Source organism: Podarcis liolepis, assembly GCF_965112155.1.
Source record: "Podarcis liolepis genome assembly, chromosome: 6".
NCBI lineage: Eukaryota > Metazoa > Chordata > Lepidosauria > Squamata > Lacertidae > Podarcis > Podarcis liolepis.
In genome coordinates this window covers 35,055,826-35,083,568 of record NC_139559.1, presented here as the reverse complement: position 1 = coordinate 35,083,568, position 27,743 = coordinate 35,055,826, and the positions used below count along the sequence as shown (strand labels likewise).

The 27,743-nt window shown below is 43.2% G+C and overlaps 2 protein-coding genes and 1 long non-coding RNA gene across 6 annotated transcripts in view; 1 reads left to right on the top strand and 2 right to left on the bottom strand.

The window, feature by feature from the left end:
• The window catches only part of PTPN22 (protein tyrosine phosphatase non-receptor type 22), a 44,089-nt gene extending 29,884 nt beyond the window's left edge, over positions 1-14,205 (bottom strand). The window contains exons 1-2 of one of the 2 annotated variants that reach the window (XM_083508846.1): positions 14,094-14,205; positions 6,400-6,510 (exon numbers count right to left, since the gene is read on the bottom strand). In XM_083508846.1, coding sequence (XP_083364972.1) covers positions 6,400-6,510; positions 14,094-14,153 — 171 coding nt within the window. In that variant the 5' untranslated portion in view covers positions 14,154-14,205. The remainder of the gene's footprint in view (positions 1-6,399; positions 6,511-14,093) is intronic. The other variant, XM_083508845.1, reaches the window with a different exon arrangement.
• A 409-nt stretch (positions 14,206-14,614) lies between these two features.
• On the top strand, positions 14,615-18,147 carry LOC310709469. The gene is made up of 3 exons (XR_014527544.1): positions 14,615-14,781; positions 16,801-16,951; positions 18,045-18,147. It is a non-coding gene; the product is annotated as an uncharacterized lncRNA (long non-coding RNA).
• Positions 18,148-19,411: 1,264 nt separating this feature from the next.
• BCL2L15 (BCL2 like 15) lies at positions 19,412-27,665 on the bottom strand. 3 transcript variants are annotated; one of them, XM_083509092.1, is made up of 5 exons: positions 27,118-27,665; positions 23,499-23,594; positions 20,672-20,790; positions 20,188-20,403; positions 19,412-19,604 (listed from the first exon to the last, which is right to left on the bottom strand). In XM_083509092.1, exons 1-5 carry the CDS (start codon positions 27,248-27,250, stop codon positions 19,566-19,568), a joined length of 603 nt encoding a protein of 200 aa, XP_083365218.1. In that variant the 5' UTR covers positions 27,251-27,665; the 3' UTR covers positions 19,412-19,565. The 3 variants fall into 3 exon arrangements, with proteins under 3 accessions (XP_083365218.1, XP_083365219.1, XP_083365220.1); XM_083509093.1 differs by lacking the exon at positions 23,499-23,594 and having other exon boundaries at positions 27,118-27,653; XM_083509094.1 differs by lacking the exon at positions 23,499-23,594 and having other exon boundaries at positions 20,672-20,784; positions 27,118-27,653.
• Positions 27,666-27,743: the final 78 nt, after the last annotated feature.

The following is a 27,743-nucleotide window of genomic DNA, read 5'->3' as shown; positions in this document are numbered from 1 at the left end:
GGAAAAAGTCAGAAGTCCAAGGTAGTATAAGTTCCTCAACTAAGTTTATTCAACATTTGACAGTGACAACAGCTCACTCATAGGAACACAAGAACCAAACTGTCTGGACAACACAATAATAAACCTGAGCAATGAACTGACCGTTGACCGTTGTTGACAGTTGGAAGTGCATGCGCTTACTTGCCATTAGAACATTCGTCTACGATTGGTTAGAACGCGCCTTGTAACATAAAATGTGTTAAACCCAATATATGACAGAAACATAATGTCTAGTCTGTTTGGTCTAATGAACTACTAAGAAGGCAGCTTCCTATGTTCCCTCATCTCAGCACTTGAGATCTTCTGCTAAGATTTGCATCCTATACTGAGGCCAGGGTGGTCTCCACTTATAGCAGGGACCTTGCAGAAGCAGCAGTAACATTGTGAAACGCCCTAGCAAGAGGGAACCATACTGCTTCCTCCTTGCAAACGTCCTGAAAATAGCCCCCTGCACCTGCAAATGATGATGATGATGATTCAGTTTATTTGAAAATAAACTGGTTTGTTTTTTACCCCCTGGCTTTTGTTGCTTCTTGCTGTTCTTTTTGTTTTTATTGTTCGGTTTCTTTAAGTAGCATCAGTTTACATACAAGATGTTTTATTAGTTGCTGAACTGCTTTTAGAAATTCATATGAAAAAAGGGCACATTTTTTAAAAATATAAAAATAAGCAAATCAATGGAGCAGGAGGGGAAGAGAATCGCCAGTCATGCAGATAGAATCTACATGTGCACAGCTTCAACACACTTCACAGCTTTCAACTGACAACTTAACAGTGGACAAGAGCACAATGCACAAGATCAATATAATGCACACTCCCAACACACCTGTGCCCTTGTGCCCACCATCCAATGCCACCTATTACAGGATTGTCCCATATTTCAGGTAAAATGCTATGTCCTGTATTGAAGCAGTTCTGTCCTATATTTCAGGTCTCCTCCTCCTCCTCCTCCTTGTCTGTCTGTCTGTCTGTCTCTCCCCAAATGCATGTATTTGAAATGGTGTGAAAGGTCATGTATTTAAGCTTTGGGTAGCCAAGCAGAGACAGACTTACAAATTTGTGTGTGTGTGTGACAAATTCCAGAGGGGCATGTTGTTAGGCTGCAATAGATTGTAATGGATTGCTCTAAAGTCACTTCAACACCAGATGAAACAAGAAAGCGCCCCCACCCCCTCAACTGCTCTCCCCACCCCACCCTGTCCTGTATTTTGCCAGAACCAAGGTGGCAACCCTCATTCATAACAACAGGGAAGTTGCAGGAATATACTAACTACTATATAATAGTTTGTCCAGGAGCTGATGGCCTGCGTGTTACATTTGCCATAGGAAAGTAATTCACAATAATGCTACCAAAATGCAGAATGAAGAGCTGTGGGTGGGGGAACAGATGAGTCAGAAACTCATTGCAAAACAGTTCAGCAACCCCCACTATGAGAATCATTGAATCACAAAGCTGCAAGAGATGCAAAGGTCATCCGGTCCAACTCCTCAATTGAGACAGAAGCCTTTCGACCCAAACATTCCTAAGAGATTAGTCTAGATTCATTCCATGGGACCCTCATTGCAAGATTCATAGGTCTGACTTAGTATAAGGCAGTTCCCTGTGTTCCTATGGTGTACTGTTGCTTTAATATATGTAAACTGCCCTGGAATTTGATAGTGAAATGTGGTGTGTGTGTGTGTGTGTGTACAGTGGTACCTTGGGTTACATATGCTTCAGGTTACATACTCCGCTAACCCAGAAATAGTGCTTCAGGTTAAGAACTTTGCTTCAGGATGAGAACAGAAATCGTGCTGCGGCGGCGTGGCGGCAGCGGGAGGCCCCATTAGCTAAAGTGGTGCTTCAGGTTAAGAACAGTTTCAGGTTAAGTACGGACCTCTGGAACGAATTAAGTATTTAACCTGAGGTACCATTGTATAAATGCATTTCTCCCCCAGTCTTAATGGTATCCAAAACCTATCATTCCTGCATCATACAGTCAAAATGAGCTGAGACAAAACTATTTTAAAAATGACCAAATGAATGAAATCCTAACTGGCAGGATAGTAGCTCTGAAGTTGTTGAAGTCTGGATGATCCATGTCACATTTACCATAGAAATGAAATGGTGGAGGAACTGCCTGAGCTGATCTTACCCTTGGGCTCTTCCCTCTCTCAATAAACAGAATGAATTCTAATAGGTGCTCATTTTGGCACCCCGAGGGGCTCAAAATTCAACAGTTCTAGGATAGGGAGGGTGATGAGGCCATTCTGATGCTCTGCTGACCTCTACCCCTCTGTCCCTGTCAATCACACTCAACAAAGGGAAGAAAGGGAAGCATCACTGGCTTGGATCAACAGGCTGATTATGTATCAAAGGTCTATCACACAGATGATGGAGCAAATTTATTTTCTTTTGCTCCAGAAGATATGGCTTGAACCCCATGGTTTCAAATTTCAATAAAAAAGGATTTCTGCTAAACATTTGGAAGGACTTCTTGATAGCATTGAGCTGTTTGACCATGGAACTGATTGCCTCAGAAGATGGTGGCTTCTCCTTCATTAGATGCTTTAAAGCAGAGGCTGGATAGCCATCTATCAGGATGATGTAATGATGGATTTCCTGCACTGGCAGGGGAACTGGTTTAGATGAACTTTGAATTCCCTTTCAACTCTCTGATTCTGTTACTGCAAGGCCTAAGCAACGGAAGTTGCTTTTAATGGTAGGCCTCAAGAAGGGAACATTTGAAGCAAGAGTGTGCGTGCCTCTCAGCATTACCTTGCCACTAAGTAACCTTCACACATATGACATTAGGGGGTATGTGTCCTACTTTATAGAGGACAGTCCTCTATTTCAAAGGCGACCAAGTCTAGTTTAAAGAAAAAGAACCACACAAAGCAAGAGGAGGGGTCTTGAAGTTGCCCATCAACATTTAGTTATCTGGACCACCAACCAAGCAGGCACACAGGTCATCTGACCACAGTCTTCCCCACCAAGGTGAAAAGCACTGTATTTCTTTTTAATTTATAATAATAATTTCTAAATTTGTGTCTCTATATAGTACATGCAAATCTTTTTTCAAACTGATGTCATTCTTTATTGATGAATCTTAAGTAGTCACCCTAACAGAGAGAGTTCCCAGGAGGAAGAGGTGCTATCTTTACCGATTAATCACTACCAACATTTACTAACGCAGGGGTACTGAGTGTTGTGCTGTGTGGAATAATTCAGGTTTTCTCGTGGCTGTGTGAATGGACTCACTTATTTCCTAGTAGAAAAGGAAATGAGGGAAGAGCTTGGAAAATGTCCACCTGCATTCTCAATTACATTTAAATTTCCTCCCACTATAAAACTGGGACAGGTCTTAGGTGGGGTGGTGGATGCTCTCCTGTTGCCAGTGTAAGATTCAGCTGTAGTCCAGTCAACTTCTGAATATGGAGAGAGGGCACCATCTTGTCCTTTGCATCAAGCATCAACATTTCTTTGACTAGCCTTGCTCCCCTTTCATTCCAGTTGCCTGTACACCCTTAACCCCACAGGACTTCATGCCTTGGCGGAGGGAGGGGGAAAAGTTGTATCACACAAGAAGCTCTGTGGGCATTTCCACAAGCAATGCTAAGAATGCTTTTCAGTCTGGAATGAGTCACTTGTGAATGTTATTGATATGCATGCTCCAGGATTTCAAGGGCAAGTCCTGTCTCATGAACCTGTTAGAGTTATTTGAGAGAGTCAACAAGCATATAGACAGAGGTGGTCAAACTGATACAGTGTACTTAGACTTTCAAAAAAGCTTTTAACAAAGTACCTCACCAAAGGTTCTTGAGTAAACTTTGCAGTAATGGAATACAAAGAAAGGTCAAGAGTTAGGGGTGATCTTTGTGGTGGCCAAGTTTGCTGATGATATGAAATGGTTCAGGGTCATTAAAACAAAAAGAGATTGTGAAGAGCTCCAAGAGGACCACTGTAAACAGAGGGCTCACCCAGAATTCCCTTTGTACCGCATTTTTCAGGCACAGGCATTTCCCACAGAAAACCACCACTGCCATTTGCTCTGATTCAGCAGTAAAACATGGGTTTTCCCAGGGAAAAGCAGGACAAAAAAAATAGGTCCACTTTTTCTATGCAATGAATATAGAAAAGATTTTCTCTCAAAGCATTAGAACTTGTGGACATCAAATGAAGCTGAATATTTGGAAGAATCAAGACAGGAAAAATATTGGTATCTGAAGAAGTGTGCATGCACACGAAAGCTCATACCAAGAACTAACTTAGTTGGTCTTTAAGGTGCTACTGGAAGGAATTTTTTTATTTTAGGAAAAATAAAGTTCTTATCTGTGCAGGGCATAGGTAAAGTCACTTCTCCAGGAGACAGTGATGGCCACCAACTTTGGTGGCTTTAAAAAAAGATTAGGAAAATTCAGAGTGGACGAAGCTATCAATGGCTACTAGCCACAATGGCTATGTTCTACCTCCACTGTTGCTGGGAACTGCAGGTCGGCAGAGTCCTATTGTACTCATGTCCTGCTTGCAGACATCCCACAGGGATCTGGTCTGCTGCTGTAAGAATAGGTTGGCTCACGAGATGGGCCATTGCTGTGATCCAGCAGGTTTGGTGTGTGAGTATAAGGAATAAAACTGCTTTAAATTGGACTGGCATTCTAGGCAATACAGATCTTTCATCTGCATTAAAAGTGAGAAATACAACCTTCTCCCCCCCCCCCAAACACAGACACATAAATGAAAGTAACTTGAAGAAAATCACTACTCTTAAACACTTTTCTTCACTGATACCCAATGTAGGCTTTTGTATTCATAAAATACCGGGTTGTGCCAGAGTGAGCGTCTTTCAGTCTGGCAATCCAGCATGAGGACTCATGCCAGAGCACTGGACCCAAAAATGGGACATACTGGGATCCAAACAGAAGCTGGGATTGGCTTCTGTCATCCAGACACTTGGCGGGAAGGTATGCAATGTATCCTGAAACCCACCAAACACTTCCAGGTGGCTGTACGTCCATTGCAGGGCACAGCCGTGGGGGACAAGCTGTCCTTCAAATAAATAATGCCTGCCACCATTATTTCTTTCTTTCTTTCATTTAACAAAACACATATATTGCTTGTTTGTAACAAAACCTCTAAGCAGTTTACCAAAAAAAGATCAGTTTTAAAAACGATTTGTAGTCTTCTCATGGGAGGCCTCTGATAAGCCTTGATGGGTCAGACTAAAGGCTTGTCTGCCTATCTTCCCAAATATCTATGGGAAGCCCCTGCTGCCATCGCTCTATATTGTGGCGGTGAATTTCACAGTTTAACGAAATCCAGAAGCCTCACTCCCTGACACTCTCCCCCGCTCCAGTTTTAGCCAAATCATGCTTCCGCCACTCTGGGTAGCCTTCTAAACATAGATTCTAAAGATAGGACTGACTTTCAATGTTGGCAACATGGGGTGCCTTGCCCACACCCCAGAAGGAGGTCCACTGTGCATTCCCCAGAGTACCCTGCTCTGCTCCACCTCCTTACTGTTCCTGCAGTTCACCTGCCCTCTTCAAGAACACAAGCAAGGAGGAGTAATTTCCAGAGAGGTAGCTGCATTAATTCATTGTAGCAAACCAACAAAGAGTTATGACACCTTAAAGGCTGTCATATTATGGCATAATATTTCATGGGCTGCAGTCCCCTTCAGCAGATACATGATCCCAAATTGGCAAGCATATATGCACATGATTTGGGGAAATGAGGAAATACTGAGGTCAGAGGGAAAAAGAATACAGGCTCTGACAATTCTATTAAAAGCTAATGCATAATATAATGACCATTAAGAAAGCATTTTGTCATAGCACTGGATGTCTTGGCATTGGATAGAGGAGGCAGACTGGCAGACTTCGCTCCTGCCCTCTCCTCCTGGGCAGTGGTGCACATTGGGCTCAAAGGGAATGTTGCCTATAGCATGGAGGTGGAAGCATTTTGCCCAAGGGCCCCCCAAACATGGTGTCAACACTGGCTATGTGACCATCACAAAGGGGAAAGGGCCAGGATCCCCACTAGCCCCCATTGGCCACCTGTAATCCAAACACTGCTTTTATCTCCCCTTGTTAGTAGGAAATTAGCAGCAAATGATTTTGCAATCAAGCCAAAAGCGATAGTAATACAATCTCACAAGAAGAAACAGGAAGGACCTAGTTTTGAAATGGTAAAGCACGTAAGAGCCAAACAGTTAAATACTTTTGCACCTTCGCTCCTTCAACGCTGCTTCAATGGTGCAGCTAATTGTTTACAAGCTAGAAGACTCAACAATTGTTAAGCCGCACATTTTCCACAGTAGCTGAAGGTTTCCCCTTAGAATGAATTCAGACTGAGAAATATCGCTGCTGTTTACTTACCAAAAATTCTTTAGTGAACTCCTCTTTGTTGAGCTTTCTGCTTTGGGCTGTTTCCAGATTTTGCGTGATAATTTCTCTTTGATCCATTCTGTAAAACCAGGTGAAGTTGAACTGTTAGAGATAAAGATGGACATGACAAGGTCATGCTTCAGTGGAAACTACAACGAGGGGGGGAAGTTCCTGTTGAAGTCTGTGGTTTACTTACTTCATCACAAGACCTAAAGGAAATTAGTATGTGTGTAGCACCCACTGTGGGGAAATTAAAGAATTATTCCACGCTGGGCCCTAGTGCCTCCCTTTACAAGAATGAAATAACACATCGTTTTTCAAAGAGAAAAGGCATTCTGCTTTGCTTGCATTGATTCTGCTGGACTTGCCGCTCAGATTAGATTCTTGAGAACCAGGTCATCCTTGGTCTGAAGCAATTTCCACTTGATGAACTGGAAAAATCTCCCTATAAAAATCAGCTCCAGAAAAGCTGCATCTGATCCCTTATAGAGGCCACCAAAGGGATCATTACCAAGGCTCTCTTCAATCACCACTTTGAAATATCTCTGTGTAGATAAGCAGCCTTCTCATTCATCCATCTCCCCCTGGAGAGGTGGCTTAACTTCTAAATGCATTAGTCACGCCTCAGCCCTAAACTTTGCCGGAAAACTCCAAAACATTCAGTCATCACCGCCCTTTCACACGGCCTGGGATGAACTTTGTGAAGCCACGTCAGAATCAGACATTTATATTAGAATGTTGAAGTTACACAGGGGTCAATGAATAAGAGACTAGCCAGTTCCTGGAATGCATGCTGTCTGAGTGACTGTGCTGTGAACATCCATACACTTTCCAGAATATCTTTATTCAATCAGTGCTTTTGGAAAACTAACTAAAAACAGAATCCTGGTTATCCTTCCTACTTAACTCACAAAAATACTATGCAAGAAATGCAGAGCTTTTCCGCCAAAGGGGAACATGGCCCCCAGCTGTTTATTGGCTTCCATATGTGGATGACTAATAATTGTGATTTCCCATGTGCTGTGGAGAAAATCAGATAATCAAAATAGAATCTAAATAAGGCAAAGTTTATTCCTCTCCAATTTGGCTTTAACCACAAGGGGTTTTGACGGAAGACAGCACATATCAACCCAACACCATCCGCTGTTGATTAGAAATGATCCCAAGCATCAGCACTGAGTTCAAATTTTCATATTAAAATGGGAAACAACATCTCACCTGTCAGGGAACTGACATCGGAGGGAGAGGCGAAGGGGAGGCTCCCAGATGATGCTGGCGAAGGACCCAGCAGCAGGGGGAGAAACAGCTCAGTAGAGGGGGAAGCCAATCAGTGCAACACCAGGGATAAAGGGGGGCAAACGGGGGAATTGGAGAGAGGGCTCCAGGACTCTTCACTGGACATCAGTGAGGAGAGCCCAGGTCCTCCGCTACCCACGCCTTCCCTGCGCAGAAGACTCCCACGCAGTGAGAGGAGGAGGAGACTGGGTGTCAAACAACTTTTATGTTGGAAGAGGTTCAAGAAACGCCCACTGACGGATTCTGCCAGTGACTGAGGCAGCCACGATGAGAAGGGGCTGTGCAGTCAGAAAGGTTTAACAAGGCAAATTAACCAAGAAAGGCACCAGCTTACGCACGAGTAACTCATACCTATTACATCACCTATATATTGCTGGACAATACTGAAATTCCAATAACATTCTTGTCAGCAGTGAATTTAACAAACCAAATATTTTGAATTCACCCAATGAAGGGCCAAAATACAAACTGGCCCTTTGTTTTAACATAAAGAATGCCCTTCCAGTTCACATGAGAAACAATATATATCAGCCACAACAGTAAGCAGATCCACACCATGCGTTTAAAGCACCATACATCCAGTGCACATTCAAACCACATGACTTCCCCCCCCCCAAGTATCCTGGAAGCTAGGGCTGAGGCAGAAATTTGATTCAGGTAGCATTTAAAGGTGAATCTATTCAATTTGCACTTTTTGAAACAATATGAGAACCAAAACACAGCCATCTTTTGAAAGTCACAGTTACCCAGATTTTTAAATGCAGTTCTCCAACCAAACCATTGTGGAAATGTACTTAAAAATGAATATATTAATGAAAATAACATAAAATTGTATGGTAGTAGTGCAGTGCTTCTCAAACTAGCTGATGTGGTGAACTGGCAGTTCCTCGCCCCAATGTGCTAGGGACCAGCAGCATATTTGTGCCATATTTATTATCAGATTTACCTAGCTAACTGTCTAAAATAAAAATAGTAGCAACACTTAGCACAGAGCTAAGCAATAATAGCAAAACAGGGCAGGCGCACCTGACATTGACAGATTAGAGAACTGGGCAAAAACAAACAAGATGAATTTTAACAGGGAGAAATGTAAAGTATTGCACTTGGGCAAAAAAAATGAGAGGCACAAATACAAGATGGGTGACACCTGGCTTGAGAGCAGTACATGTGAAAAGGATCTAGGAGTCTTGGTTGACCACAAACTTGACATGAGCCAACAGTGTGACGCGGCAGCTAAAAAAGCCAATGCAATTCTGGGCTGCATCAATAGGAGTATAGCATCTAGATCAAGGGAAGTAATAGTGCCACTGTATTCTGCTCTGGTCAGACCTCACCTGGAGTACTGTGTCCAGTTCTGGGCACCACAGTTCAAGAAGGACACTGACAAACTGGAACGTGTCCAGAGGAGGGCAACCAAAATGGTCAAAGGCCTGGAAACAATGCCTTATGAGGAACGGCTAAGGGAGCTGGGCATGTTTAGCCTGGAGAAGAGGAGGTTAAGGGGTGATATGATAGCCATGTTCAAATATATAAAATGATGTCACATAGAGGAGGGAGAAAAGTTGTTTTATGCTGCTCCAGAGAAGCGGACACGGAGCAATGGATCCAAACTACAAGAAAGAAGATTCCACCTAAACATTAGGAAGAACTTCCTGACAGTAAGAGCTGTTCGACAGTGGAATTTGCTGCCAAGGAGTGTGGTGGAGTCTCCTCTTTTGGAGGTCTTTAAGCAGAGGCTTGACAACCATATGTCAGGAGTGCTCTGATAGTGTTTCCTGCTCGGCAGGGGGTTGGACTCAATGGCCCTTGTGGTCTATTCCAACTCTATGATTCTATGATTCTATGTGGCTTCCAAATATTGCTGAACTACAACTCCCATCAGCCCTTCCTGGCATAGCCAACAACAAGAGACTTTCCCCATACATTTAATCACTCTAGCCCCACCCCCACCCTCACTTCTTTCACTCCATAAAGGAGTCAAGACTCTGGACCTGGTGTGTTTTTCCTTTTTCTAAACAGCAAATCTCCTGTGCTGAAGAGAGGGAGGAGAAATATTCATGTTCAAGTCCCCACACACAGCTGCGAAGTTCTCTGAAGGACCGTTAAACTACCTTTCAGAGCTGCTCTGGGAAGATAAAATGAGCAGGTTTTTCCCTCCTGGGCTTTTAGGCTAAAAATAAACTACTAATAAAAATTGGCAGTGCACATTCACTTGACACATGCCTCTGTTACTGGGAATATGGCTTCTAATCAAGTTAATAACTGCAGTTTTCCTTTGCCAGATTTTGCATTTTAGCCACTATAGGAAAGATTGTTTTGAATTGCAGCTTACAAAGTGGATTTTCAGTGTGCACTTCTTATAGATATCTCATAGAATTATAGAGCTGGAAGAGGCTGAGGACTATCTAGTTCAATCCCATGCAATGTAGGAACCTGCAACCTTGGTGCTATCAGCGCCACGCTCTAACCAACTGAACAGTGAGCTCTCTCTGGAGCCAATAAAACCTTGCTATGTGCAGGGCTTCCTTGCAGGAGCAGACCTCATGAAGCAAGAAGAAAAGTCTCCACAGAACTCAGATGCACCAGAAAAGGCCGAGGGGTTGACTGAGGGTCAAACCTGGCTTTACTGGGTGTTTTGAAACCAGGGCCAGCCCAAGACATTTTGTTGCCAGGGGCAAAGGACAAGACTGTGCCCTCCTCTTATGTCACATGCAGAATCTGGACTGCAGTTACTTCATCACTGGCCTCAGACAGTGTCCACCACAGCGAATAGCAGGCTACCTTAGGTCATGTGGAGCTTAGGAAGCTCACAGGGGACTGCAGAGCTGGTCCTATTTGAAATAACTTGGTAGAAGGAAGGGAAGTGATTTTATGATGAGGCATCAAGGTCACTTTGGGCAGCAGATTCTAAATGGAATGCAGCTCTTTCAACTTTCATCTCTGCATATCATGAAACAAAGTTATAAATGAAGAGGGGCATGGTATAATTTTGATATGTTTTCCCCATTTACAGTCCAAAATGTCTAGGTCAGCCCTAATGTTTGACAGAGAGGCATCTGCCTCAGGCAGCTGATACTGGGTGCTGTGAAAGGGCAGCAAAATGTATTGGACCAGCCCTTCTAAGGATAGCTGTCTAGGAATAGTTAAAATCCAGGGTCAGAAAAGTCACTTATCCTGTTTCATTCTTTAGGGTTGCTAAAGAAACTATATACATGATACAGCTGAGCCTAACCAGTAAGATGGGCCTCATATCAGGAAATGAATCCTGACAGGACAGGACCTCGTATTTTCCACAAGGGTAAGGTAGGGACATGTTTAAACAAGGCACTGCAACTGTGCCTTTAATGTCAGATTGACATGCAAACATTAACGAGAGGTCTTTCAGCAGTTCATACCACTGTGGGTGAGAACCTAGATGGGTTGGAGTGTACAGCAAGCGTGAAAGGTGTTATGGAGCTCAAAGGCCACGAAGTGAGAGTCTGTTAGCACAGAGTGGGGCCCTCTGTGTAAGAAGCAAAGGGGGAGTGAAGGCTGGCAACACTATCCCCGCCGTATGGCAATCACAGTGCCTGGAGACACACAGTCAGGTCGTGTATCCTCAGGCAGTAACCAGAGGAGGAATGACCACTGGGAGGAGCACAGAGAGAAGAAATGCCATGGTGTACTTGTAGCACGAAAACCGGTAAACATGTCTCTCCCACATCAGTCTCTACAGCTACAGGAGGCACTGTAATTCTCCAGCATTTTGACACATACACCAGTGTGGTGCAGAGGTTAAGAGCAGTAGACTCGTAATCTGGTGAACCGGGTTCATGTCTCCGCTCCTCCACATGCAGCTGCTGGGTGACCTTGGGCCAGTCACACTTCTCTGAAATCTCTCAGCCTCACTCACCTCACAGAGTGTTTGTTGTGGGGGAGGAAGGGAAAGGAGAATGTTAGCCGCTTTGAGACTCCTTAGGGTAGTGATAAAGCGGGATATCAAATCCAAAACTCTTCTCTTCTTCTTTACCCCCAAAGGCGCAGCAGACGGACAGATGCCATCAATAGTCCAACAACATCTGAAGGAACAAACTGCAGGTTCCCTATTCCAAATTTAAAATGGCAACATACTGTAGAATCACAGCAAAAAAGTAGTTTAAAACAGAGAACTGAAAAACAATCAAACACAGAAGTAACAACGTAAGCTTCTTCAGTGAGGGAGTTCCATCACCTTGGCTCCACTAACTACCAAGGAAAACCTATATTATGCATCCCAGTCAGTGAGCAGTGGAGCAAGAGCTTCCAACGATGAACACAATGGACAGCTGAAGAAGAAGGTCTTCCAAATAGTCAGATACATTTAGGGATTCATGGGTAACAGCCAGCACCCAGAATTATTCCCAGAGTTTACCTTTCCTCCCCCCCTTCCTTGTTTGCAATCTACATTTCTGAGTGCAATTTTGAAAGAAGAAGAAAAAAGCACGTGTTTGTATGTGTGTTTGATTTTAAGTTTTGCAAAAAATACATAGAAGTGGCTTTGCCCTGGTGGCTGGTGCAAACTTAAGGGGACATTAAATGTCTGGCAGGGAGAATTTGTCTGGCAGAGAGGAAGACTTGATGGCCCCACTTCCCTTCTGAAGATGCTGTGGCTCTGTGGTTGGTGCTTCTGTGAATCATACTTCTGTGAATTATCAGGTATAACTTCATCTGGTCAGAGTTAGAGGAGCATTAGATGAGCAGCACAAGAGAGTGTCTACTTCCTAAAGCAAGAAAAACTTATCATCAATGCCTGAATTCTTCTTGTACGGGTTTGTTCATAGACAGTGCGCAAGATGAATCGCGGTTTCACCCTTTGGATTTCTTTGTATGTGGGTAAGAAAAATGTTTTGGAACATCTCTTATCCAGAAAGTTTTTCATTTACTCTGATTTCCAGATGGGTAGTCGATGCAGTCAACCAAATTATGAAAGGATATTAAGGGCACTGCAATCCTGAGCAAAGGAATATTAAACTGGTAGAAATCAGCCCTGAGTGCTCACTGGAAGGAAAGATCATGAAGCTGAGGCTCCAGTACTTTGGCCACCTCATGAGAAGAGAAGACTCCCTGGAAAAGACCCTGATGTTCGGAAAGAAGAAGAAGAAGAGTTTGGATTTGATATCCCGCTTTATCACTACCCGAAGGAGTCTCAAAGCGGCTAACATTCTCCTTTCCCTTCCTCGCCCACAATAAACACTCTGTGAGGTGAGTGGGGCTGAGAGACTTCAGAGAAGTGTGACTAGCCCAAGGTCACCCAGCAGCTGCATGTGGAGGAGCGGAGACGCGAACCCAGTTCCCCAGATTAGGAGACTACCGCTCTTAACCACTACACCACACTGGTAGGGCACAAGATGGAGGGCACAAGGAGGGGACGACAGAGGATGAGATGGTTGGATAGTGTTCTCGAAGCTACCAGCATGAGTTTGACCAAACTGCGGGAGGCAGTGGAAGACAGAAGCGCCTGGTGTGCTCTGGTCCATGGGGTCATGAAGAGTCGGACACGACTAAACAACAACAACAACAGAATAGAAAAAAATGGCAGGGCTGGCCATGAGGCGAGGTGAGGCTGTCACCTCAAGAAGCTGATCTGGACCAGAGGAATGTGCCGATCGCTGCTGCTGATTCCTCTGCCACTGTGCCTGGGCCAATGCGGCTGCCCCCCCCCCCCGCTGCTACGGTCCTCCTACCACTGTGCTTTCGCTGCCATGCCTGTGATGTGGTGGCAGTAACAAGGCAGAGAGGTTGCAGTGGCACAAGCAAGGGCACATTTGTGGTAGGGTGGTATGGATTGAGGGGGGCGGCATTTAGCTTTAAGCAACTTTCTGTTCCATCCCATCTTTTGATGGTGTTTTTGAAGATAAAAATTTTCAGCATATGAACCCTGAAATCTGGCATCTGCTCCAAACTTAGCCCAAAGTGCTGCAACCATTTTGCAGCATTTTATGGTGCAAACACCACATTCTGCAGAGCCCCCAAGCTGAGAAATTTATGCATCAAACCGGGGTTCATAGTTAACTCCCCCTCAAATCCAACATTGCCCGATTTACTCCAAACCTGTGCCAAAGTTTTACAATTGCTTTGCTGTGTTTTGAAGCACAAACACCATGTTTTCTGGTGCCCCCCCCCCGAGTAATACTTCAAACCAGAATTTAGATTGAATCGGACACTGTTATATTTTAAAGTCCATTCAATATCTGTCAAGGCCCATACTCAGAGCAGCTTCACAACATAAAAATGCAGAAGGGAAAATATATCTCTCACAGGTCAATATATTTTCATATTTTTTTTCAATTTATAGAATGCAATTGTGAAAATACAGAGCATTTCAAAATGGTTCTAGTTCCAAAATCTGACTGTTCCACTCTACTGCTTACCCCAAGGGTGGGGAACCAATGGCCCTCCAGTTGTAGTTGGACTTTGATTCCAGCCAGCATGGCCTTTGGTCAAGAATGATGGTCACTGTAGTCCAGCAGCAAGGACCACAGGTACCTGACCACCTAGGCTTTCCTAGTGGAATAAATTGAGCAACCTTGAATGAGCAGGACAAAATGGGACACACACACCGTAAATATATTTTCAGTTTTTTTCGTAAGGAGCCGTTAAGAAACATTATAACATGAGAGGACTAATATATAGCTACAGCAGAGAATGGAAGCTGATTCACATTTAGTATGATGCAATTACCCAGTTACATTTTTGACATATCGCCCCATGTTTTCCCCCCAACAGATTGTTTTACAGCATTCATTCAGAAAAATACAGAAGAGATAGCCACAGAGGGGAGAAGCACAACAATAACTTGCTTCTATGATATGGAATACAGATTTGACAATAAATATTGGTGCCGAGGAAGTTCCCGAACATCTTGCGATATTTTAGGAGAAACAAAGAAGTTTGTAAAGTGGAACTATAAAAGCAGATTGACACTCCTTGATAATAGGAAAGGCGTCTTTCGGGTGACAATGCACCAACTGACAGAAGATGATTCAGGAACATATTGGTGTGGAATTGAAAGGCCTTTTGCTGACATAATGACTTCAGTGAAACTGAAGGTAAATAAAGGTAAGGTGTCATATGAGTCTCATCACTACCTTTATTGTTATAATGCAAATAGAAATAAAGTTCTTGTTGCCAGCTCTGATGGAGTAAGTCAGCCTCGTAAATACAGTAACTACACAAAAGTTACCAGCCTCCATTTTTTATACTGCCCTGTATTTTCATGCTGGCCAAAGAGGAAGGGATGTCCTTTCCACTGTGGTAAGCATTAAAGCCTGGTTGTTGTTGTTTTTCTAAAAAGGACTTCTACCAAGCAGACTGGTGGAGGAGGAACAAAATGGCAAAATGAACTGTTCCCTCTCTGCAAATCTCCACCATTTCTGTGCTTGGTTGTGGACAAAGAAACTTTCCTTCCTCTACATTTGGAATTGAAACCAAGAGGGCTGGCAGAAAAAGGACAGAACCATGTATCCTTCCACTGCTAACCCTTCTCTCTTGCCAGCATAGAATTCCATGAGCTCATCTGCATAGAATTTCTGGGCACTTAGGGCTACCAGGAGGGTTGTTAAATACAAGGCTGGATTACTCAGTAGGCACCAGTCATGTTACATTAGGAAGGCCAAGAAAAGTATGCATAGTTTCCCCCCAAAACTGGCATTCCAGTTACATATATAACTAGAGCAAGTAGTTTATGCACTTACAGTGCAATCTTATACAAGCAGTCTTCGCCTGTTCTCATTCATGCTGCTAATACCAAAGTGTCACACACCTAACCTTAGATCACACGAGTAAGGTATTCAGTTGCATATCTCCATTTTGTGGGAGTTGTCTTTTGTTCTCAAGCAACCAAAGACACAGCTATGCAAATGAGTCTCTCCTGAAGAAAACAGCCTCAGGCTGGAATACAAGCTAATGGAATCTATGTGCGGAGAGAAAGACCTTTGATTTCAGTTCTGTTTAGACTAATATTACTAAGAAGATGAACCTGTGCTTGGACAAGCGCTTGATTTTATGCCACTACTTGGATGTAACATAATTTGCTTTTCGTGTCTCTTTGAAGAAAGTTATGTTAGTAAAGCTTTGGAACCATAATTTGGTCTGGACAATTCTTATTCCAAGAGGAGTCGGTTTTTATTCATCCTATTGCTTCAAGCTGTGCAATATTAATATCTGCAATATGCCCAGATTCAAAAAATCCAAGATGTTTTTTTAAAAACTCAGTGGAATGGCTGTCATGCTGCTACTCTGGCCTGTATTGATTGCTCTAGCCATTTCCTTCTCTATGGCATGTTATCCTATTGGTTTTTTTAAAATAAAAAAAACCAGCATGTTCTTTATAATTTTTCTTCCCTCCCACTCCCATCGCAGTATGGGGAGGAGCAATCATGACCACTGAGGAGAGAGGAAGTGTTTAATTTCCCACATGCCATGGTCTTAATATAAACCACAGGTGAGGGTTTTTTGAGGGGATGAGGTGGGGCTGATTGCAGTGTTTGGTAATGTTTGGTTGCTGGCTGAGTAGACAGGCCCTGGACTATACCCACATCCCAGCTCTTATCAGGCCATGATGTGCAATCCAGTGTCTTCCCCGGTCTATTCTAAGGTTACCAGATTTTTTTCAATGAATCCGGGGACACTTTTCAACTTCAATGGATTTTGTATGGGGACTGATTTGTAAATCCAGGGATTGTCCCCGGGAAACAAGGACCTCTGGTAACCTAAGTCTACTCTGGCTTGTCCCCTTTTGTTGCTGAGGACAGACCACTGATGGCAGAACAGCGAGGTATCCGAGCTTCCATGCCTGCAATGGGGAGACTTGCCAGAACAAAAATCCTCTTCTGCCTCCCTGTCCCTGACAGTTAGAAAGATCCACTTTACCTTATGGCCACTCTGATGCCAGTTCCAGAGACTCTAGGATCGCACCCTAAACCAAGAATTATTTTTCATTATTCATTGCTTGCACAGCTAATAACCATGAATCATTTCTATAGTATTTTTCAGTGTAAAGAGTGCACTACCTTTCTCATAGCACAAGCAATTTGCCCAGGATTGTAAATATAATTATATTTCATTGCTATTATTCAGCTCCTACAACATGTCAACATGTGCAAACCAGTCCTCCCTCCACTCCCTCATCTACAGCTGAGGTTACTACAGCTTTCCCAGATAGTTCTGATTTTAATTTAAACGCATCTCTGTCTTCCAATGCCACTTGTCATCATAAAGTCACAGAAAGGTAAGTGCCATCTAATCACAAGATTATATTTGATGGCTAACTTTGCATAAACAGAATCCACATTTTGTTTCTAAATCAACCTTTTATTTCTGCTCTGGCGTACATACTAGAAACAATGAGCCCCAGTTCATTCTCTGCCACATTCCCAATGAAAAAATGTTGTACTTGCCAGTTTGGGGGTGGGGAATACTCTGATTGGGTTTGAACACAAAATTTGGTAAGTTCCCTTTTACTTAATCAGCGAGGGTTAAAACTGCATGAAGAATAACATCTGACCATAATTAGCATAACTATTTATGTGTCTTAAATGCATCACTTTTATGTGACTTCAAAGCATCACTTTCAAGGACTGGGAAGTTCAACCACCAACACCCACTTCCAAACCTTATCTCCCCCACTCATGCACCTGCTATGTGCACTGATAAAATGATTTGTGCAAGTTGTGCTTAGTATTTCCCTGGGCCTAAGGCAGGCACCCTGTTAAGCAGTTGCTCCATGTGTTTTATGATTGCTATCTGCTTTCTTGCTGGAGGCAAAAACTAGCATTTAACACCTTTTGTTCTGCAGCAATCAATTGTGGGGGTGAGGGGTCCACAGTTAAGGCATACGGTAACTACAACGCTGGTGGCGCTGTGGGTTAAACCACAGAGCCTAGGACTTGCCAATCAGAAGGTTGGTGGTTCAAATCCGTGATGGGGTGAGCTCCCGTTGTTCGGTCCCTGCTCGTTGGAAAGCACGTCAAAGTGCAAGTAGATAAATAGGGACCACTCCAGCGGGAAGGTAAACGGCGTTTCCGTGCACTGCTCTGGTTCACCAGAAGCGGCTTAGTCATGCTGGCCACATGACCCGGAAGCTGTACACCGGCTCCCTCAGCCAATAAAGCGAGATGAGCGCCGCAACCCCAGATGTCAGGATGGTAGTGTGTATCATCACCAGGAGAGTAAAAGCTTGTCTTTCCCCATCACAACATACAGTGCTCATAATGGTTAAATTTCCTTTAGTTGAGATACGACTCCAGTTTGTAATTTACTTTCTTGCAAAATCAGTAAGAGCAATTATTTAGGATTTCCCCCTCTTTCCTCCTCTGTTTTAGAAACTGGAATTATAGCCCATGGGGGATTCTACGCTGGGTGTTCATGGTTCTTCTCGTGGCGTCTTTCATTCTGATTCATTGGAACATCATATCTATATAATGTAAGAGTGTATTTATTGTCAACTAGTACCCTGAGGATTATTACAGTCTATTTAAGAGCATATTGGATTTATTAGTGAAAATCTTTGGCCCAGGAAAGCAAAGAACTGTAGAGGAGAACCACTTTCCAAAGCTCCTCTCTCTTTTCAGCCCAGTGGGCTGAAGAGGCTTGGCGAGGGCTTCATGCCCACCCTTCATTGTGGGGCAGAGGGGAGCGTGCCTCAGGCCTCACTCACCAAAACATCTCAGGCCACCCCTGGGAGAAAGCAAATTCCACCTGCCTAATCATCAGCAAAACCAGAATCCTTTATCCTAATCACCTATAACCAATTCAACCTTATTGTTGAGATTAGAATGCAGAGAGCAGTAATGGCATGAACAAGTTAAGGAGCTATCAATATTTGTTCCCTATCCATAGAATTGTGACTGTTTATTTCAATCCTGTCATCGAGTCGATATTCTTTCTTTGTTTCTGCAAATATTGTAACAAAGGAAAAATATGATATATGGGGGGGGGGACAGCAGAATATAATAATGAGGATAATTAATCAGAAATGAAAGTTGAGGGAAGTCCAAAGAGAGAGAGGGGGAGATGTTATGCAACTATATATTATGGATATAAGTATATTTGTGATGAGAAAAAGAAAACCAATAATTTTTTTTTAAAAAAAGGAGGTATCAAATTTCGGAGATATCAAATTTAGTAAAGCATCCTAAAATGAGCTATTCTCCATGCTATAGGGGAAAATGGCACTAAATGAAACTGAGGGGAAATGGTCTCCCATTTTATGCAGCAGGGATTGCAAACCTATGGTTCTCCACAGGTTGTTGGCCTACAGGTTGCAGCATTCCTGACTGTGGGACATTGCTGGTTGGGCCTGGTAAGGAATTGGAATCCAACATCACCTTAAGGAACCACAGGTTCCACAGCCTTGTTAGAAAGGATGACCAGAGTGAGCAAGTTTAAAGTTCTGTTGGGTGCCCCCCCCCCATTTTATTTCTTTGTCTTTTAAAGTGATTTACAAAGCTTTTTTTTAAAAAAACCAAAAAAACAATCTAGGCTTCTTTTTGCAGATGGCAAAATGAGATAAACCCAGTGAGCTGAACTGAAATATGTGGCCCAATTTTCCAAATATTCAAAACAAAACTATATAGTTATCATTAATAATAGTTATTAATCAGTCAATCCAAGCCATTGAAAGATGGAATGTTGTGAGGAAGTGTGGTCACATGAGTGACTTTTGGCATCACTGAAGGCTCACAACACCTAGACATCATCAATTTATTTTATTTGGTGATTTAAATTAAAACAAAACAAAATAAAGGCAGGTTGAGTGCAATTCTAGTGCAGGAAAGTTTTCCAGCTCCATTTCTCTTAGAGTAGCAAAGCAGAGCTAGGCATATTTTATTAAAAGTGATATATTAGGGATTATTTTGTCCTCTTCTGTTTTCAAGGTTTTCCTAAAATGAAAAAAGAAGGTATTAATTGGAAAAATGAAGAAAAATCAGCAAATAGAAGATCTAACTTAGAGGCACCTTGTAAAGATCCCATCACACAGAGACAAGGTGTGAAAGAAATACTGGAAGTAAAGGGGGCATGCAGTGCCAGATTTACATATAAGCTAAACCAGCTATAGCTTAGGGCCCCACTCTCTTGGCCCCCCCCCAAAAAAATGTAAAGGAAAAAAACCTGGATGTACATTTCCAAAATTTAAGATAAAAACAAATAAAATAAAACCTACAGACAGCAATAGTGTTTTGTGTTTATTAAATTATTTTTAAGGCGCCTTCACCCACCTGGGGATTGAAACCTTTCCCTCTGCCACCTGGAGGGAACCAGGGAAACCTGGAGATTTTAGGTCAGCCCTGGTGACCTGTTAATCCTTGTAAGCTGCCTTAAAGGTTTTCCGACTGAAAGGCAGGAAATAAATCTTGAAAACAAACTAAAATACATCACTGTATTGAGAAAGTGTTGGAGTTTTTACACTTTACTGGGTGAACTGCTGAATGGAGATGGTTGGACCCAAATGCTAACTTAACTCACCCAGCCACCTTGACTTTCAATATAGTGTCTCACTTCCGGAGCTGCACTGATTGCCTCTGTGAGTAAGCGCGCCTGGGCTACACCACGAGCTTTCTTTGCAATGTATCGAAACAACTTTACAGCGACAACTAGGAAAGCTTTTTCATATGCTAGCTCAGGATTCTGAATTGTCCAGGTCTTGCTGAGAGTCTCGACGTTTTCTTTGAATTTCCTTCCCTGTAAACAGAGAATGGAAATTTCTAACATACAGTACACACAAGACTGCAAAATAAAGGGCCAATACACTGGGAAAGCAGCTGTAATATGCCACACACACACACAGGTGAGCTGGCTTGCCCCCACGATTGAGGGGGCCAGCATGCGAGACATAATCATGTCACACGTGTGTCATGCATGCACCCCCTTTAATTCAGAGCAGGGAAGTTCCCTATGAGCAGAGACTAAGGTGGTGTTTTTTTGTTGGAGAGGTAGGAATGTATATTACCTCTGCCTCTATGACCTCCCGCGCTGGTCTCTCCAAGTCTGCATTAAACTGATCTCCTAAGCGTCTCAGTGTATTGGCAATAGGAACTGGGTCAAAAGGGCTTGCAGCGCTACCTCCACCTTGGAAGAAAGTAAACAGAGGCTTATGTTTTAAGTCCTAGTAACATTCTAGTAATATTAATTATATCTAGGCGTAACCCAGACAGCTTTACGCACCGTCTGGAAAGGGCTACACAAAACTGCTTTCCCAAAGAACACACAGTGAAAAAGGCAAGACTACACAGAACAGAGGGGGAAAGAGAACAGAGCAAGCAGAGCAAGGTGAGGTGGAGAGGCTGGAAAAGGTTTATTTTATCTTACATGTATTAGAGAGAAATTTCCACTCAACCTGCAGCTGTCCAGCCCATATATCTTCGGTCATCACATCTCGCTTTGATATTATGGCAGGGATGCAGGCGGTTATGAAGCATTAGCTCCTGAATCTCCAAGCAGACACCAACTTCCTCTCCTCTTGTAACAGGAGTGGGTCCACTCCTCCCACCCTCACCCCCAAAACTTAGATGTCCACCAGCTGGCGCCAAATACAAATGAAGAGCAGACATACACTTAGAATTAAGAGATAATGCACCTCTAAAGGTATTTTGCTTCACAAAATAGCTCTCAGGATTAGAATTCAGATCATAGTCCCAACACACACAAAACTATTTACTGGTTTCCCGTCTTTGTTCCAGCAAACTGATTGGGGTGGTATTATGTGTTGTTATTCATCATGCGAAAGTCTAGGCTGATGAATCCCAAGCCAGAATTAAGATAGTTAAAGCTATGGTTTTCCCAGTAGTGATGTATGGAAGTGAGAGCTGAACCAAAAAAAAAAAAAAAGGCTGATTGGTGAAGAATTTATGCTTTTGAATTATGGTGCTGGAGGAGACTCTTGAGAGTCCCATGGACTGCAAGAAGATCAAACCTCTCCATTCTGAAGGAAATCAGCCCTGAGTGCTCACTGGAAGGATAGATCCTGAAGCTGAGGCTCCAATACTTGGGCCACCTCATGAGAAGAGAAGACTCCCTGGAAAAGACTCTGATGCTGGGAAAGATGGAGGGCACAAGGAGAAGGGGACAACAGAGGACGAGATGGTTGGATAGTGTTCTTGAAGCTACAAACATGAGTCTGACCAAACTGCAGGAGGCAGTGGAAGACAGGAGTGCCTGGCGTGCTCTGGACCATGCGGTCACGAAGAGTCAGACACGACTAAACGACTAAACAACAACATGTGTTGTTATACAGTTCAGTGTCAGAAATCCTTGGTGATCTGCTGCAAACCACCCAGAGACCTATTACCTACCTTTTGCCCAGCCAGTTTTACAATGCTGTTCCCAAATAATAATAAAAATCCATAAAGGCTAGAGAGGAACAATGAACACTTATATGTTGCAGCTTCTCCTTAAATGCACATTAGTTTGCTACTGTGTGTTAAGGGTGACAGTGACTTCTTCTGGCCCAGCCTTAGCCATGCTGTCATGAGAATCCCAAGGCAAAAGGCTCCCTCTTCTTGTAGACCAGACCATACAAGGGTATGTGCATGTTCTGGCCCTTATGACATCAAGGACCATCATCCTTGGTGAGGGGGATTCCAAAAGGCCCCTATGCATGCATGGTGGCATAGCTATCCTTTGGCAGGCATTATTTCCCAAGTATTTCAGAGTTGACCCTCTTGACGTTGCCTTTCACTTTCCTGTTTAGCAATCTTCTCATTTGGGGAAGCTTCCTCTTCCGAAATCAGATGCGGCCATGTCAGATTTTATTTGCAACTGGCCATTTACAACATATGGCTACATACATAGCTAAGCTGGTAGAGCATGACACTCTTAATACTGGGGTCATGAGTTCAAACCCCACACCGGGCAAAAGATTCCTGCATTGTAGGGGGTTGCAGAAGACGACCCTCGTGGTCCCTTCCAACTCTACAATTCTACGAATGTCTTCTATGAATTTTAATTTAATAGCACTATAAGAACTGCTCCCAAATAGCTCAACCATTATATCCTGCACCAGCTCCTGGGCACCAATCAAGATTAGGTCCAGCATCACCACACCTCCTGATGGTTCCATGATCAATAAGGTATCAAGGAATTTAATGTATCTGTCGTGACTTAACATATATGTGGCCAGTCTCTGTGAGGGTAGTTTAAGTCACCTATTACTACAACATTTCCTCTTTCGGGTGCTTCCTTGACTTCATTCTTCATCTCAGGATCTCCCTGTGCATTTCAATCAGGAGGGGTGATACCACATCCCCTATATTTAAATACTCCTGCATTCCAGTGAGCATAAAGGCCTTGCCTTACATGGCAATTTCAAGAGTCGGTATGGAATATTGAGATGGGTGCTGAAGCGCTGAAGCAGGGATTGGGGAGACCCAGGTTCAATTTTCCACTAGCTGACTTTGGGATACTTGCCATTTCTCGACCCAACCCTACCTCATAGCATTGCTGTGAGGATAAAATTTGAATAGTTAGGGAGCCATGTTTACTGCCTTGAGCTCCTCAGAAGGAGAGATATAAACTGAATAAGTGAGTTGCCAGTGCCCAGCTTGGGCTGACTTTCCTGCCATGTCCAAATGCACTGAGTGTTAGTATTTAGAACTGTGCTAAGCTTTAGAGTGACAAAGAGCATGTTCAGACAAAACTCTCTGCTTCGCAGGAAGTTATGTGCTGAAAACTGAATTTGTGCTGCGTAATATGTAAAGCATTGCTCTCCTGGTAGCATCAGCTTACTTTGTGCTATGTTACTTCAGCATAAGGTTCCTAAAAAATGATATGTACGTTACCCTGATGGTGTGAGATCTGACTTTGACGTTGCTGGACTTCATCTCTTGTCTCACTGCCTTGAGCTGTAGCACGGGCAAGCAGGAAAGGATGTGAGCCTGGCAAGAGACATGGCAGTTGTAACTTTCTATGCTACCAACGCCTTTCCTTTTTGGGTTGCTCATAATAAAGTAAGAAGCAACCATGACAACCGCCCAACTCACTTGGTGTCATCTTTGCAGTCGTTACACAGAAGAGCAATACATGAAATGATCTTGTATTTGCACATAGGTTTTGACTGAATTTCAAGGAGAAACAGCCTTGGACAGTTTCCAGCTTGGAGAATGTTAAAAATTGCCTTCTCCCAACAGTTTTTAATTACCTGCAAAACACTTGAGTTACATCCTGTCATGGGTTAATTAGAGAGCCATCCTCTGCTGAAAGTGGGGAAATATCAGAGGAGGCAGAAAAGCAGGCAGGTTTCCTTAGCCAGCTTTCTGGTGACAGATCCAGGAACAGTCTTCTGCAGGAATCTGCTTTCAGTGACAGGTTATAAATGTTTGTGAGTGCGTTTTCCTCACCCCACCCCAATTCACAAGCCTTCATTTTGCCCGTTGTAAAATACGCTGCTAACATGTGCTCTTGTGCACCTGCTGAGAAGATACCGTATTTTTTCTGTGTATAACACGCCCCCTATTTTTGGGGACTCCAAATTAAGAAAATAGGAGAGAGATTGCCCAGAGTTGTTCAGCTGGAAGGGGTGACCCAGAGTTGTGGAGATTTTTTTACGGGGGATAGCCTATGCGGCCACTCACATGTGTTGCCAAAGCGACCTATGTCGCCTCACCAGCAGTAGCCGCCAATTGCCCACCCAATCGCCGCAGCGACAGCCAATCAACACCAGCCCTTGCCACAGCCACCAATAACACGCCAATCGCCGCTGACAATCTTCTGCTCGTGGCAGTAACCAATCTCACGTCACCCCTATGCACTATCCATGTATAAGATGACCCCCAATTTTTAACATAATTTAAAAACAAAAACAAAAAACCTTGTCTTATACACGGGAAAGTATGCTATATGCATTGGTAAATACATACAATTTGGAAATAATAATAATAATAATAATAATAATAATAATAATAATAATAATAATTTATTATTTATACCCCGCCCATATGGCTGAGTCTCCCCAGCAACTCTGGGCGGCTCCCAATCAAGTATTAAAAACAATACAGCATTAAATATTAAAAACTTCCCTGAATGTCTTTTAAAAATAGGATAGCTACTTATTTCCTTCACATCTGAAGGGAGGGTGTTCCACAGGGTGGGCACCACTACCGAGAAGGCCCTCTGTCTGGTTCCCTGTAGCCTCACTTCTCGCAATGAGGGAACCGCCAGAAGGCCCTCGGCACTGGATCTCAGTGTCCGGGCTGAACGATGGGGGTGGAGACGCTCCTTCAGGTATACTGGGCCAAGGCCGTTTAGGGCTTTAAAGATCAGCACCAACACTTTGAATTGTGCTCGGAAACGTACTGGGAATTGTGCTCGGAAACGTCTCTCAGAACCGGTGTTATGGGTCCTGGCGGCCACTCCCAGTCACCAGTAATGCAGGGTGGGTAATAATTGAGGGGATAAGGACATGTACATACCATGCGGCTATACCCCATCACAGACTATCCACTAGTGTGGATGGGAAACATTGGTTTAGAACTCAGAGGCAATTTTTTAAAAACTACTTCTCTGTGAACACCCCTGCATAATTGCACACATGGGAAAACTGAATAATAATAATAATAATAATAATAATAATAATAATAATAATAATTTATTTATACCCCATCCATCTGGCTAAGTTTCTCAGTTACCTGTGTGAAATAGCCCCCCCCCCCCCAAAAAAAAATATGGGCACAGGCATATTTTAAGGATCTCAGGAAATCCTTCTGTAATGAAGAACAAGGAATAAATACTATAAACAAACTTCAGTGTTAACTATTGACTTACAGTGGTGCCTCGCAAGATGAAAAGAATTCGTTCCGTGAGTCTTTTCGTCTTGCGAAGCACGGTCCGTCGCAACTGCGCCTCTTCAAGCGGCTTTAAAAAAAAAGCGCAAGACGTTTTCGTCTTGCAAAGCAAACCCATAGGGAAATTCGTCTAGCAAAGCAACGCAAAAACGGAAAACCCTTTCGTCTAGCGAGTTTTTCGTCTTGCAAGGCATTCGTCTTGCGGGGCACCACTGTAATATCAAACTGCTACTACAGCAATGCAAAACCAACCCTCATTTGTAGCGGACATTCTGGCAGCAAAGCAACAAACTCTTTTTGTACCTGCAAGTGTTAGCAGACTATTAACCAGCTAAAAGTTCTAACAGCTAAAGCAGTAGGACTGAAAGGTTCAGACAGAACTTAATAATAATAATAAAAATAAAATAAAAATAAAATTGTATTTATACCCCGCCCTTCCCGGTTCAAAAACCTGGCTCAGGGCGGCTAACAACAAATTTAAAACACTTAATTGTAAAAGCAGCATAAAATACAGTATAAAAACATGAATAACAATAAAATTCAAAGTTCAGAAATCAATTTAGGGGAAATGCATTTAATAAGCATTAAATAATCCCCAGGGCTAGCTGGCTGAAATAGTCCTACTTGGGCCAGCGAGGAGGCCAGGGGAGAATTAGCTGTGAGGTCTCAGAGTGGGTAATTTTCATAAAAGGGGAGGGGGACGGAAGAGAAGGAAATAAAAGATCAGGCTGAATTAAAATTAAAAGCCAGGCGGAATAGCTCTGTCTTACAGGCCCGGTGGAAGGAAGTTAAATACTGAAGGGCCCTAGTCTCATGGGACAGAGCATTCCACCACGCCAGAGCCATCACTGAAAAGGCCCTGGCCCTGATGGAGGATAGTCTGACTTCCTTAGGGCCTGGGACCTCTAAACTATGGTTATTCATGGACCTTAAGGTCCTTTGTGGGGCATACCAGGAGAGGCTGTCCTGTAAATACGAGGGCCCTAAGCCACAAAAGGCTTTAAAGGTCTAGACCAGCACCTTGAACCTGACCCTATACTCTACCGGGAGCCAGTGCAACTGGTAAACCACTGGGTGAATATGCTCCCACGGCAGGGATCCCATGAGGAGCCTTGCTGCAGCATTCTGCACCCGCTGGAGTTTCTGGGACAGTTTCAAGGGCAGCCCCGCGTAGAGTGAATTACAGTAGTCAAGCCTGGAGGTGACCATCGCCTCCCCCCCGATTTACTAAAAGGGGAACTAAAATACATGTTTATCTAATATGCCCTTTTCTTCTGACTAGAAGTCTGTTATCACAGACTCGTTTCAATCTCTTAGAAAGAGATCTTTACTGAAATTTCAGTTTGGAAATAGAAGTGTATTTAGTGCATTAATAAGTGAACAGATGGCTAATCAGCTAAAGTGTCTTAAAACCAGCGGGCAATTCTAGCTGCAATGCACCACAACGTAAGGATTTATTAAGAACTTTCCTTATGCTCTTAACACGGAAGTGCTGAACTTTTAAACCAAGCCTCTTTGCTTGCATGTAATTTTAATCAGCAGTTCCTGATTACACAGCTCTAGAAGAGGGGGAAGTGGTTAGAAACCTTCATACTTCTCGATGAACAAATAATCTTACCTTCCAAACGCACACTTGCACCCTGGTACTGTAGGACACGAAATTCTGTTTTCGATTTTTGCCCCGGGAAGTCAGCAAGCAATGCTTCTGCAATCTGCTCCACCTGTTCCTCAAAAGTCATAGAGTCCTTCATGTTAGCTGTTCTCTATTCGAAACACAAGTCGCTGCCACGGCTTTCCACCAGTTGTTCTTCCTATGGCTGCACAAGTTTGCGCATGTAAAGTTTCTAGCACCCAGCCTCCTAGCAGGCCAGAATATATTAAAACTAGATTCTCCTCAGACCAGGCTACATTACAAGAGGAAGCTTGTTCTTGTGTTGCAGCTGCAGCTACACCCATATCAGGATTAGCATAGCTATCTACTTTAAACAGTAAAAGTCACCACAAGGAAGTCATGAGGGAGCAAAGTCTAGTACGGCTTTCTCTTCCTCTTTTCCAGAACCTCAGTCAAGTTCTTCTAAGAGCAACTATAGTTATGTGCATGGTAACTGACTATGTATTAGCTTCTCACATTCTGTTCATTATAGTATTTTTACTTGTTTCCTGCAAAGCAAAGAAGTATTTCCTAGATATAATATAATATCCTTAAATATATCACTCTTTTCAACTTTGAGATCTTTCCAAACC

Bases quoted from the DNA above. Each gene is read 5' to 3' on its own strand.
- BCL2L15 (XM_083509092.1), bottom strand. From the start codon at position 27,250: ATGAAGGACTCTATGACTTTTGAGGAACAGGTGGAGCAGATTGCAGAA. The intron at 23,595-27,117 runs GTAAGATTATTT...GTCTCTTGCCAG, and splicing joins TGCAAGTGTGCGTTTGGAAG to GCTCACATCCTTTCCTGCTT. The intron at 19,605-20,187 runs GTGAGTTAAGTT...TTTTCATTTTAG, and splicing joins TTGAAAGTCAAGGTGGCTGG to GAAAACCTTGAAAACAGAAG.